The 12,047-nt window shown below is 47.9% G+C and overlaps 1 protein-coding gene across 3 annotated transcripts; it reads left to right on the top strand.

The window, feature by feature from the left end:
• The first annotated feature begins 1,567 nt into the window (after positions 1-1,567).
• PDP1 (pyruvate dehydrogenase phosphatase catalytic subunit 1) lies at positions 1,568-10,944 on the top strand. 3 transcript variants are annotated; one of them, XM_072734323.1, is made up of 3 exons: positions 1,579-1,723; positions 2,768-2,802; positions 6,866-10,944. In XM_072734323.1, the coding sequence occupies exons 2-3, from the start codon at positions 2,772-2,774 to the stop codon at positions 8,521-8,523; spliced, it is 1,689 nt and encodes a 562-aa protein (XP_072590424.1). In that variant the 5' UTR covers positions 1,579-1,723; positions 2,768-2,771; the 3' UTR covers positions 8,524-10,944. The 3 variants fall into 3 exon arrangements, with proteins under 3 accessions (XP_072590423.1, XP_072590424.1, XP_025869433.2); XM_072734322.1 differs by lacking the exon at positions 2,768-2,802 and having other exon boundaries at positions 1,568-1,723; XM_026013648.2 differs by lacking the exon at positions 1,579-1,723 and having other exon boundaries at positions 2,075-2,802.
• Positions 10,945-12,047: the final 1,103 nt, after the last annotated feature.

Here is a 12,047-nt window from a genome sequence, read left to right as displayed (position 1 = left end):
GAAAAGGACGATGAAAAATACTTAGGAAATTATGGGATGCTCATTTAAGAAGTAACAAGAAAGGGGGAAGTGAGGACGGTGGACTGCGTAAACGGAGCTGAAGGCCACTTAGAGCAGCTATAAGAGTTTCGTGGGCAGCCTGGCACTGAACAAAAAAGCGCGGCTCTAATTTATTTAGAGATTGGAGGAGCAGCTTGAGAACACCCGGCAATTACGAAGCATCTGTTCTTGGCACTGTTTTGTGTCTATTTAGTTTCTTCCTTTATTACACCCAAACCAAATAATGCAGGATTAATAAAAAGTAAAAACCCTGCAACACTATTAACATGACAGTTTTTATATCCAGCTCACATCGCCCTGTGAATGCTGTTGGCCAGCAAGCAGAGATGCTTAATGAATCAAACTAAGCTTTAGCACGGGGCAGGGGACGGGCCAGGATCCACCTGGTGTCATCTCCAAGGAAGCTTTCATTTATTATTTTTTTTTATTGGAGTTCAGTTTGCCAACATATAGCATAACACCCAGTGCTCATCTTGCCAAGAAACCCCCTCAGTGCCCATCACCCAGTCACCCCAACCCCCCCCCCCCACCTCCCCTTCCACCACCCCGTGTTCATTTCCCAGAGTTAGGTGTCTCTCATATTTTGTCACCCTCACTGACATACAAATTAGTGAAAGGGAATAAAGGGAAAGGAGATAAAATGAGTGAAAATATCCAAGGAAGCTTTTAGAAGCCGCTGCTCCCAAGGGCTCGTGGATGGAGTGTGGATGGAGGCAATGAAGGAGCCCCAGGAGGTCTTCTGCTCAAGCACAGGAGGCCGAGCCACCCCAAGCCTGACGTCACCTCACTGACCCCGTCTCATGCAGCAGGAGTGACCTGGACGGTGGGCCTGACTGCCGACCCCAGCGCTCTTCCCGCTTGCGCAGGCTGCAACCCTTTAGGGAGGAGGAGACCCTACAGATTCCCAAGCCCTCGAGCACCCGCCCCGCTCTACAGAGAGCGCGCCCTCCTCGCGACTTCCTCTCGCTGCCCCTGACGAGGACCCGAAAGGTGTCCCGAAAACGAGGGAACTCAGGCTCCGAGTCCCCGTCTAAAATCTGCAAGCGAATGCAAAGGAACCTGGGGCTGCCGCGCCTTAGAGTCCCGGCTGGGGCGAGGCGCCGGCAATTCCGCTACCTGCCGGGCACGCAGCCGCGCCCCCGGGACCCCAGCGGGTGCCTAAGCCCCGCCCACCGCTCGCGGGTCTCTAGCTCCGCGCAGCCCCGCCCCCGGGGGGGCCCAGCGGGAGCCTAAGCCCCGCCCTCCGCTCGCGGGTCCCTAGCGCCGCGCAGCCCCGCCCCCAGCCGGGCGAGCGGGCGCGGTCACGTGGGGCGGGCCGCGCAGCCAATGAGCGGCTGGCTCAGAATGGAAGGGAATGTCTGACCCCCGTGACGTCACAAAGCGGGCCGGGAGCGCGCCGCTCTTCCGCCCCCCGCCGCGCCGCGGGCGGGGCCTGCCGTCCTCCGCCCCGCCCACCCGCCCTCGCGCAGCCAATCGGGAGGCGGGAAGCGCCGGGGCCCGGACGTTCGGGCGGGGCAGGGTGGCGGCCCGCCGGGGCAGGGAGTGGGCCAGCTGGGGGCCTAGGGCCGCACTCCGGGGAGCCGAGCCGGGCGGCGTGGGAGGAGCGCCGGGTGCCGCTGCCGCCTGCCGGTGCTCAAGAGGCGGCTCGTCCCCTGCGTGCCCGGTTCGTATCCCCTGCTCTCGGCCCGGCGCCGGCGGGATCCTCCCCGACCCGCCCGAAGTTGTGAGGGGTTGCCCGGCGCGCGTGGGGAGCGGCGGCCGCGGGCGTGCGGAGGGCGGGCCCCGGGGCGCTCGGGGCGCTCGGGGCGCGCGGGGCGGCGGGGCTGCGGAGGGCGGGCCGCGGGCGGGGGAGGGGCGGGCCCCGGGGCGCTCGGGGGCGTCGGGGCTGCGGGCGGGCGGCCGGGGCGGTACGAGTCCCGGGGCGCTGGGGGCTGCGGGCGGGGGAGGGGCGGGCCCCGGGGCGCGCGGGGGGGACTTAGGGCTGCGGGCGGGCCGCTGTCAGCGCCGGGGGCGCCGGGATAAGGGCGAGCCCAGGTCCCCCGTACGCTCCCGGGGCCGCCCCGCCCGAGGCTCCTGCACCGGGGGGAGGGCGAGCCCAGGTCCCCCGTACGCTCCCGGGGCCGCCCCGCCCGAGGCTCCTGCACCGGGGGGAGGGCGAGCCCAGGTCCCCCGTACGCTCCCGGGGCCGCCCCGCCCTAGGCTCCTGCACCGGGGGGAGGGCGAGCCCAGGTCCCCCGTACGCTCCCGGGGCCGCCCCGCCCGAGGCTCCTGCACCGGGGGGAGGGCGAGCCCAGGTCCCCCGTACGCTCCCGGGGCCGCCCCGCCGGAGGCTCCTGCCCCGAAGCCGGGCGGGGGGTGGGCGGCGGAGGATGCCGGGGGCCGCTGGGCTCCGCGGCCGGGCCGGATGGCGTGGCCGGGCCCGGGGCGCACCCTTGCCGGCTGCGGGGTCTCCGCCGCCTCGGGCCGTGTCCCGGCCGCCCCCGCGGGGTGGGTGGGTGCGTCTGCTCCGGTCCTCCCCACCCCTCCGGGCCCGCCCGGGCCTGCCCCCTCCCGCCTGGAGCGACGGCTCGCCCCTCCTCCGCGCCCGCCCCCCGCCGCCGCCTCCTCTAATGAGCATCTCTGCTTTGCTTTCAATGGGCCGGTGCTGCTGTCGCTGCTGCTGCCCGCGCGGGTTGTGGATGTTGTCGGCTCCGTGTTGTGATGACAGGAGAATGTGTGTGTGTCCCGGGCCCAGACGAATTGGTAGGTATGCGCTTGACCACCTGCGTTGGGTACCCGGGAAGGATGGTGACTGGCTTTGCGTGTGCATGGTTTTCGGTGGGTCGCCGTGGAGGAAGGGGCGAGGTAGGTGGAAGCAGGGCGGGGGGGGGGGGGGGGGGGGCGGGGGTCCTGGACCCGGAGACCTTAGTGCAATTCCCAGGGAGGGACCGAGGAAACTCATCAAACAAGTGCTGGCGTGGGGCTTCGGGGCTTCAGAGGGAAATGGGTGTCTTCACTCACGGAGAGATGGATAATGGCTGGGAAATGGCTAGGCATTTCCAGAAATGCCGAGAAATTCAAGTCTTTATACAGGGTGTTTCATGCAATCGGATTACATAAACTGAGGTTCTGACACATTGACTAGTGTGGCTCTTTTTCCTTCCTTTTTTTCCCTCTTCCGTTTACCAAAAGCTTGGAAAGCTAAAGAGCTGCGGAGTCGGAGCAGTATAACAGCATTTTCTAATTAATAGGGTCTGTGGGTTTATTGAATGAAGTGGAATCATTTCCTGGCACAGGCTCTGCCGAGCACATCAGTAAGAATCTCGCTCCTGTGTCGGATTGCGGTGCATCTTTTCTTATTAGTCATTGGCAAAATGGGCCAAATTTGCCCAGCTCTAAGATACTGCGTGTAAAGGTGCCTGGGTCTGGATCACGGGATGGGAACTTTTCAGTGAAATTGTGCTCAGAGATCGCTTGAAAATATGACACTCCTCGGTTTCTTGACGCTGCACCTTGTTGCCCTTCTTAATAGCCTGGTCAAGAGCTCTCTACCTCATTAATTTAGCGAGTTTGTCAGCAAAAGTTTTGATTTCATGGGGTTCTGTGATTGAATCACAGGATATTCAGAAAGATGCTCAGTTTTTGAGTGCTCCTTTATGCTTTACACATTTGAAAGTACTCTGACTTCTAAGGATCTCTGGTCTGATGGAGAGAATATATCACGTGTGCTGGTGATGATAGAACACTCATTAATCACAGAGCAGGGTTTTCATGAATTCCATATTCTCCAAGAATTTGTCTTTTGAAGGAATGTTGTGAGTTGGGGGCTTGGGATAGTCTCAGTCCATATGTTAAGCCTCTGAATAACTGAAAGTTGATAAATTCCACTTTTTTTTTTAATCTCGAGGACTTTTGCGGTGAAGGAAAATTCTATTACCTGAGTATTTGAGTGCTTGTTGTTTGAATTTATGTATTATTCAGACCATCTGCTGCATGAATCTGTTCTTTTGCCACAATGTTTCATTCATTTTGCAGTCGACTACAAAAGCAGAAGAATTGTCAAAACAAAGTATTTAAGGAAAGTGCAGGTTCCTTGGACTTGTTATTCCTTGATTAGACATCATATAACCAAACTCTGTTATGCATCTACCAAACCCCTGCCTTGCAAACACGTACACACACACGCATGCACAAAGTAGTAGTTTGATTCAGTTCAACTGAATCACGCAGAAGCAAACATTTCTTCTTCTTGTAAAAGTCTTACATTTTAAAATAGCACAAATACAAACTTTTTTTTTTTTTTGCACAAATACAAACTTAATCTAAGCTCATGGAGAAAATTTTCCCTTAAGATGGGCATCCGTGTATATTTTTAATATTAGAAAATCTTTATACAGAGCATGAAGTGAGTTACTGTGCTCTCTGCGTGCAAATCTGACAAGAGATATAGTCTATGCCTGGAAGCCAATGTCATGTGGCCCAACATTTGAGCACATCTCCTGGCTCAATCATGTACCCTTAACCTTTGGATGACTTTCAGGTATTCAGTTTAAGTGCGGTTATTTAAGTGGTTAGTCTTGATAGATTCCTGTCCTTCTGGAATTTCTTTTCCGTTACTGCATTTTAGAATGCTTGTTTAGTTATTGATCTTATTTCCAAAATTCTTATCATTAGCTTCTATTGCCTATGCTTATCTTCAGTTTTTTAAACAAATCCCTTCTTAAATAGTGCATTTAAAATAATGATACTTTCTGTCATTTGCAAAAGAGGTTCTATATGCCTGGCTTATGCACTGCTTATTACAGAAGCAGACAAGAATCGGTTATTATTCAGTGTTTGATTTTTTCTGCTTTCCTACATCTCACTTATCACTTCTCTAATTGTCAGAAGGGCGTACCTGAAAGTAACGTAACATATAGCTAACAATCTCTGTGATATTTGTACATTTTTTTCCTGTAATGGGTTCAAACTTAAGGAAATGCTGATATTATGACTCAAATGGTCTTGTTTTCTGTATTTCTATATTTTTTGTTTACCACATTTATTTCCTTTTTAAAAGTATTTCTGGGGTGCCTGGGTGGCTCAGTTGGTTAGGTGTCTGACTCTTGATCTCAGCTCAGGTCTTGGTCTCAGGTCCTGGGTTCAAGCCCTGTGTTGGGCTCCACGCTAGGCATGGAGCCCACTTAAAAAAGAAATAATAAAGTATTTCTAAAGTATTTCTTTACAGGCCAAATAAATTCTTTGAAGTGAGGCCTCAAGAATTCAGGGGAAATAAATGCTAGTGAGAAGGAAGAGGTTTTTTTTCCCCTTGCCTGAATTATCTGGATTAGTGATACACATTCATAAAATTTTCTATGTAGGGGTGCCTGGGTGGCTCAGCGGTTGAGCGTCTGCCTTTGGCCCAGGGCGTGATCCTGGAGACCCGGGATCAAGTCCCACATCGGGCTCCCTGCATGGAGCCTGCTTCTCCCTCTGCCTGTATCTCTGCCTCTCTTTCTGTGTCTCTCATGAATAAATAAGTAAAATCTTTAAAAAAATAAAAATAAAATGAAATAACATTTTGTAGGTAAATGTTTTGGCTAAATATTTTCAGTGTCATATAGTATTACATTTTTTAATTCTTGATTAATATGTGTACCTTTTTTATACAAACCTTAGACTTTTATTTCACTGTTTATTGCTTCCTGATGGCAAGTGGATACTTTTTTTTTAATGTAAGAAAATATTTTTTAGGTATTAAATTCTATTCGGATCCATAATGTTTGAAAATAGTATTTCTATAGCTTCCTCTGATTATCAGGGGAAAATACCAGCAAGTAAATTAAATTCCAGAACTGAGAGCGTTTACATTACTAACAAAGTCTTAGAGCTGCTACTATACCTAAAATTGTTTTTATCACAAAGAGTACAGTAAATTAAACAATGAAAAAAATGAAACTAGTATCTGATTTCAAAGCCTCACGTCAGCTAACACTTATAAAGGCATAGGATTCTAGGAGAGGCTTTCGATAGCATCTGCTTCGGTGTGTTCACTTACAACCTAGAGAAGTGAGGCCCAAAGAGGTATACTGACCTTTCTAGGATTATTTGGCAAGTTGTAGGCAGACCTACGTTCCTAAGCTCACCGAATTGGCGCAGTGGTCTAGAGAAGCGTAGTTTGCAAGACCGTCCACTGGGGTGCAGGAAGGGAATACTGGAATTCCTATTTTTATTCATTATGTAAAATTTTTGCTATATGTTACAATGAACATTGTATCAATACAGTGATCTACGTATATTGCTTACAAAATAATTCATGAAAACATATATATACACACAATACTAACATCTGATACATGCTGATGCCTTTTCGGTGATAGCCTTGTGTAATCAAAGGTTGACAATTGGCCACAAGTCTCGAAACAGGATTGCCATTAATGAGAGGAGTCTCTGTGTGATATGGGAGATCCAGGGCCGCCTTGAGGATACAGAGGGAGGAGGGTGATTGTCCAGGTGGACGGCCGCTGCATGATGTTATGTAATCCTCTTCTCCTCAGCTTTTCCCAGCCGCATCTATTGTACGTGCCTCACAGTCTGCACTGCACAAGGAAATGTGAGGAAAAGAGAAGAGTAAAGCTCGACTGTAGTCGTGGCTCCGTGAGGGAGTGAGAATTGTACTTAGCACAATCCACCCTGTAGAAGGAGCACGTGGTGGGCGCGTGAGATGCGGTGCTCAGAGCCCGGGGCCTAGTGCAGGTCCACCTGCCAGCAGTTGCACGAAGCGAGGCTAGGTGGAGTGATCCCAAGTGTAACTCTTGCCTTTGTTGTCTGTGTACCTGCCGTCTAGGAATCCCCGTCGGAAGCTCCGGCCTGCCGCTGTTCTCAGATGCCATGCCAGCGCCAGCTCAGCTGTTTTTCCCTCTCCTCCGTAACTGCGAGCTGAGCAGAATCTATGGCACTGCCTGTTACTGCCACCACAAGCATCTCTGCTGCCCACCCCTGTACCTTCCTCAGAGTCGCCTGAGATACAGCCCCCACCCGGTGTACGCGACCTTCTGCAGGCCGAAGGAGAGCTGGTGGCAGTACACCCAGGGGAGGAGATACGCTTCCACACCCCAGAAGTTTTACCTCACACCTCCACAAGTCAACAGCATCCTGAAGGCTAACGAGTACAGTTTCAAGGTGCCCGAGTTCGATGGCAAAAACGTCAGCTCTGTCCTTGGATTTGACAGCAATCAGCTGCCTGCAAATGCACCCATCGAGGACCGGAGGAGCGCGGCCACCTGCCTGCAGACCCGAGGGATGCTCTTGGGGGTGTTCGACGGCCATGCGGGCTGTGCCTGTTCGCAGGCGGTCAGCGAGAGACTCTTCTATTATATTGCTGTCTCTTTGTTACCCCATGAGACTTTGCTAGAGATTGAAAATGCAGTGGAGAGTGGTCGGGCGCTGCTGCCCATCCTCCAGTGGCACAAGCACCCCAATGATTACTTCAGTAAGGAGGCATCCAAATTGTATTTCAACAGCTTGAGGACTTACTGGCAGGAACTTATAGACCTCAACACTGGGGAGTCTACTGATATCGATGTTAAGGAGGCTTTAATTAATGCTTTCAAGAGGCTCGACAATGACATCTCCTTGGAGGCTCAAGTTGGTGACCCCAATTCTTTCCTCAACTACCTGGTGCTCCGAGTGGCATTTTCTGGGGCCACCGCCTGTGTGGCCCATGTAGACGGTGTTGACCTTCACGTGGCCAATACTGGCGATAGCAGGGCCATGCTGGGTGTGCAGGAAGAGGATGGCTCTTGGTCAGCAGTCACTCTCTCTAATGATCACAACGCTCAGAATGAAAGAGAACTGGAACGGCTGAAATTGGAACACCCGAAGAATGAGGCCAAGAGTGTGGTGAAACAGGATCGGCTGCTTGGCTTGCTGATGCCTTTTAGGGCTTTTGGAGACGTAAAGTTCAAATGGAGCATTGACCTTCAAAAGAGAGTGATAGAATCGGGCCCAGACCAGTTGAACGACAACGAATACACCAAGTTCATCCCTCCTAATTATTACACGCCTCCTTATCTCACTGCTGAGCCAGAGGTCACTTACCACCGGTTAAGGCCACAGGATAAATTTCTAGTGTTGGCTACTGATGGGTTGTGGGAGACCATGCATAGGCAGGATGTGGTTAGGATTGTGGGTGAGTACCTGACCGGCATGCATCACCAACAGCCAATAGCTGTTGGTGGCTACAAGGTGACTCTAGGACAGATGCATGGCCTTTTAACGGAAAGGAGAGCCAAGATGTCCTCAGTATTCGAGGACCAGAATGCAGCAACCCATCTCATTCGTCACGCAGTGGGCAACAACGAGTTCGGGACTGTTGATCACGAGCGCCTCTCCAAAATGCTTAGTCTTCCTGAGGAGCTTGCCCGGATGTACAGAGACGACATTACCATCATCGTGGTTCAGTTCAATTCTCATGTCGTAGGGGCGTATCAAAACCAGGAATAGCAAGTGGATATTATTACCCTGGCAATTCTCAAAATGAAATAGATTTCAAGAGCAGACAGATTTGTAAAAGATACTAATACAATAAACATTTCCAGTGGGTCATTCTAAGCATTTACCCATTCGATCTGGAGATTGACTTTGCAGCAGGGTGGCAGGACCGTGAGCGTCTCGTCCTGCCTGGCTCAGACCTCACAGCGCCTGCACTCGCAGCAAGTCAGTTCCTTGTTGCAAATGTCTTGTGACATTGGCTTCTTTTATCAATCTGAGAAAATCAGGATGACCTGGCAGGTAGGATCTTGAATAGGCCCAAAGCCAGGATCTTGCTGGGCGTATCTCTTGGTAAAAGGGAAGAAACGTTTCCGTTCACACCCGCAGACCCCTTTCATCACTAAGGTTCCAGTGTACATGAGAATGTTTATTTACTGCATGATTTCCTAGATAGACAATCTATGCATTATTCATATAACTTTATTTTAGCCTGAAGTGGTTTTCAAATCCAGTACTTTAAGCCATAAATGACTGAGAACCAATCTGAATTTGTAAGTGTTTGTGATTATTTGACTGGAATGCTTCTTAAGTGGAAAAACAAACTACTCCCTTCCCCACCCCTGGTTACCTAACGTAATCAAGATCTTTTCTGTTTTGCCACACACTTGAAGACGATGTTTTTGGTTTCCTCCACTCTTATGTTGATGTTAAAGAAAAAATTTTTTAGTTTGTAGTAATGAAAGGATTTCATTTCATTTAGTTTGAAACAAAATGATCCAGAATAAAAAGAAGAGACTGTTTGTTCAATCCTTGTCATCTGTAGCCACCAGCACGTCCTGCTTACCTTGTAATCCCCAAAGGCTTGGCGTGCGTGCGTGTGCGGTGGATAGACTGCTGCCAGGAAATCATACTGCCCAGTTAGTAGTGATCAGAATCTTCCCCACTTTTGGAGTTTCAAGGGTGACGTATATAAAATAAGTTTTAAGTCTCAAATTGGGGAGTAAGATTTAATATTACTTTTGGGTGTTGACACCGGGGAGGGAGTTTTTGTTTTTCCCCACGTAGACATAGGTCAGTTAAAATATTTGGTTTAAAAATGACTAAATGCTTTAAACCTATTGTAGCTTATAAGTAGAAATCTTAAGATATATACATGAGAAGTTTTAAAAGGTAACTGTTGTGCATGCCTGATGCTTAATAGAACCCTTAGTAGCATCAAGTGTTGTTTGCAGCAGTCTCTGTAATTATACGCAGTCCCTTCTAGTGCTGCATCAAAGTAAATGAAAATAAATATATTCAAATTGGCTTTTTGGGAGCTTATTTGATATGCATCAAACGGCATTTGTCCTGTGTTTAATGGTGATCTGTGTACAGCTGTGCATATATTTTCATCACTTCCTCTAGCATCACCGTTAAGAGAATGGCTATGACTATGTTTGATATTCACATAGATTTTAAGACAACACATGATTGGCTTTCCTGTGTGTAATTAGTTGAGGGGTTTTAGGAGTCCTTCCAATTTCTGTAAAATATGAACTAGCTGTTCAAGGACTTCCTCTGGACTGTGGACACTAAAGCAATGTAGAAGTGATGGTAAAACTTGTTCCAACTGAAAAACAGACTCAGGCAGATTGTAGCTCAGAGCAGCATATAATGTTTGTTTTCTGAGTTGTTTTTCCCTCACTTTTCCCCTTAATTTGGCTTGGAACTTTTCTTCCAGGCAGCATTTTGGAAGGGGAAGGCTGTACTATGTATTTATTTCTAAATGTTTTGACATCATCTTTTAATTGAAATATATGTAGATTATTAAAACCCATTTTCAGGCTGCTATTTTAATTTCCCTTGAACACCGCCACTGAAGAGTTCCATATCATAGTCTTCATAGTCTTCTCTCTTTTTAGTACAGTATGTTATAAATTCAGTGTCCAGTGGTCACAATCAAAATAGTAATCATTATTGCACAAGAAACTCGGTCTGCAGTCCAAAAGCTGGTCTACTCTCTAGAAATGAGAACGCTGTGTGGAGTTGACATGATGGAAACAAAAATAATTGGATGTTAGAAATCTGAATGTACTAAAAGCAGTTGTGATTTTATTGTAATTGGTTGTCACTGTGATGTGATATTTAAAGTATGCAACGTATGTAAACTTTCATAGTATTTAGCTTTTCTTAAACTTTTTTTTATTATGGAGACTTTCTAACGTGTATCAACCTCTGTATTTATATTTAATCAGTGGCTCATGATATTTATAATATGCCCCTAACTAAGTGGAATGGTGGTATATTTCACAGTACTTGGTAAAAAAAAACAAAAACAAAAACAAAAACCTGTGTCTTATAAAAGATGTATCTGTATGAAGACGTGTGAAAAGTTTGTAATATTGGTCACAGAAATGCCCACAGTAAATTAAAGCTTCATATCTGCTTTCTGAATGGCTTGTGTTGGTTTTTAATGGTAATGCGATTTATTAGATGCTTTCTACGACAATAGGTTATACTTAACTTTAGAATCCAGTAGGTAATTAGTACTTTAGCAAAAATCCCACATACGATTGACATTCAATAGAATGCACAGATTTTAAATGTGTAGCTTGGAATTTGGTGACCACAACCCCAATAAAGATACACAACTTTTCCATTATGGAAAATTCCCTCCTGCCCTCTCCCAGTTCATCCTTCCCCATGTTAACTATTGTTCTGACTTCTACCACGGTGGCTTAGTGTTGCTCATTCTAGAAATTCACATAAATGAAATACAGTAGGTACTACTCTTTTCAGTTTTTTGAGACTCACTTATGTTGTTGAGCGTATTCATAGTCTCTTTATTACCATATGAATATGGTATGAATATGTATCACAATGATGTGAATATGTATCACAATTCATCACATATGAATATTCACCATATGAATATGTATCACAATTTATTCATGGTTGATGGCCATTACGAGCCCCTCGAGCCCCTCGTCCCCTACTAAAGCCAGCCATTAGATCAGCAGTTGTCGGCAGTACTCTTTTTGAAGTGTGGCTTTAACTTTGCAAATACAATTACAGGTGAGTTTTATACCTCAAAGGCAGGACTTTTTAAGGAAATGCCCTTTAAAAAAGTAATGATGGTGAAAGTTTGAAGGGATTAAGGAGTGGTCATTTGCTGTTGACCTCTCTGTACCTCTCCCACTGAGAATTTTGTTGGGTTAATTAAGTTCATTAAGTGATTGAGCTAATGACTGTAACAGAAAGGCAAATTATGCCTTGGTGTTTCATAGTCATGGTTTAGGAGTCAAAGCACGTGCCTGACTATGAGTTATTAGCTTTGTTCTTGGGTTATAGCAAGAGTGTGAAGATACCTATTCTCCTTGGTCAGTAGTTGACATCCCTTTTTCATGAATAATAACTTCAAAGGTGAGTCCTGGATGAGCTGGTTAAATGACATCTTGAATGGCATCTGAATTGACTACAGTAGGAAGATCTTTTCCTTTCAGACTTGACTTTGCAAGCCACGCTTAATCCGAACTAAATCCTCTCTGCCCAGTTCT

The sequence above is a fragment of the Vulpes vulpes genome, chromosome 13, assembly GCF_048418805.1.
Source record: "Vulpes vulpes isolate BD-2025 chromosome 13, VulVul3, whole genome shotgun sequence".
Classification (NCBI taxonomy): Eukaryota; Metazoa; Chordata; class Mammalia; order Carnivora; family Canidae; genus Vulpes; species Vulpes vulpes.
The sequence above is the reverse complement of the archived record's forward strand: the minus strand, read 5'-3'. Positions and strand labels throughout refer to the sequence as shown.

What these genes read in the sequence shown, in the direction of transcription:
- PDP1 (XM_026013648.2), top strand. Translation starts at nt 2,430, where the DNA reads ATGCCGGGGGCCGCTGGGCTCCGCGGCCGGGCCGGATGGCGTGGCCGG. An exon ending in TCCCGGGCCCAGACGAATTG is followed by an intron (nt 2,803 to 6,865) that starts GTAGGTATGCGC and finishes CCTGCCGTCTAG; the next exon opens with GAATCCCCGTCGGAAGCTCC.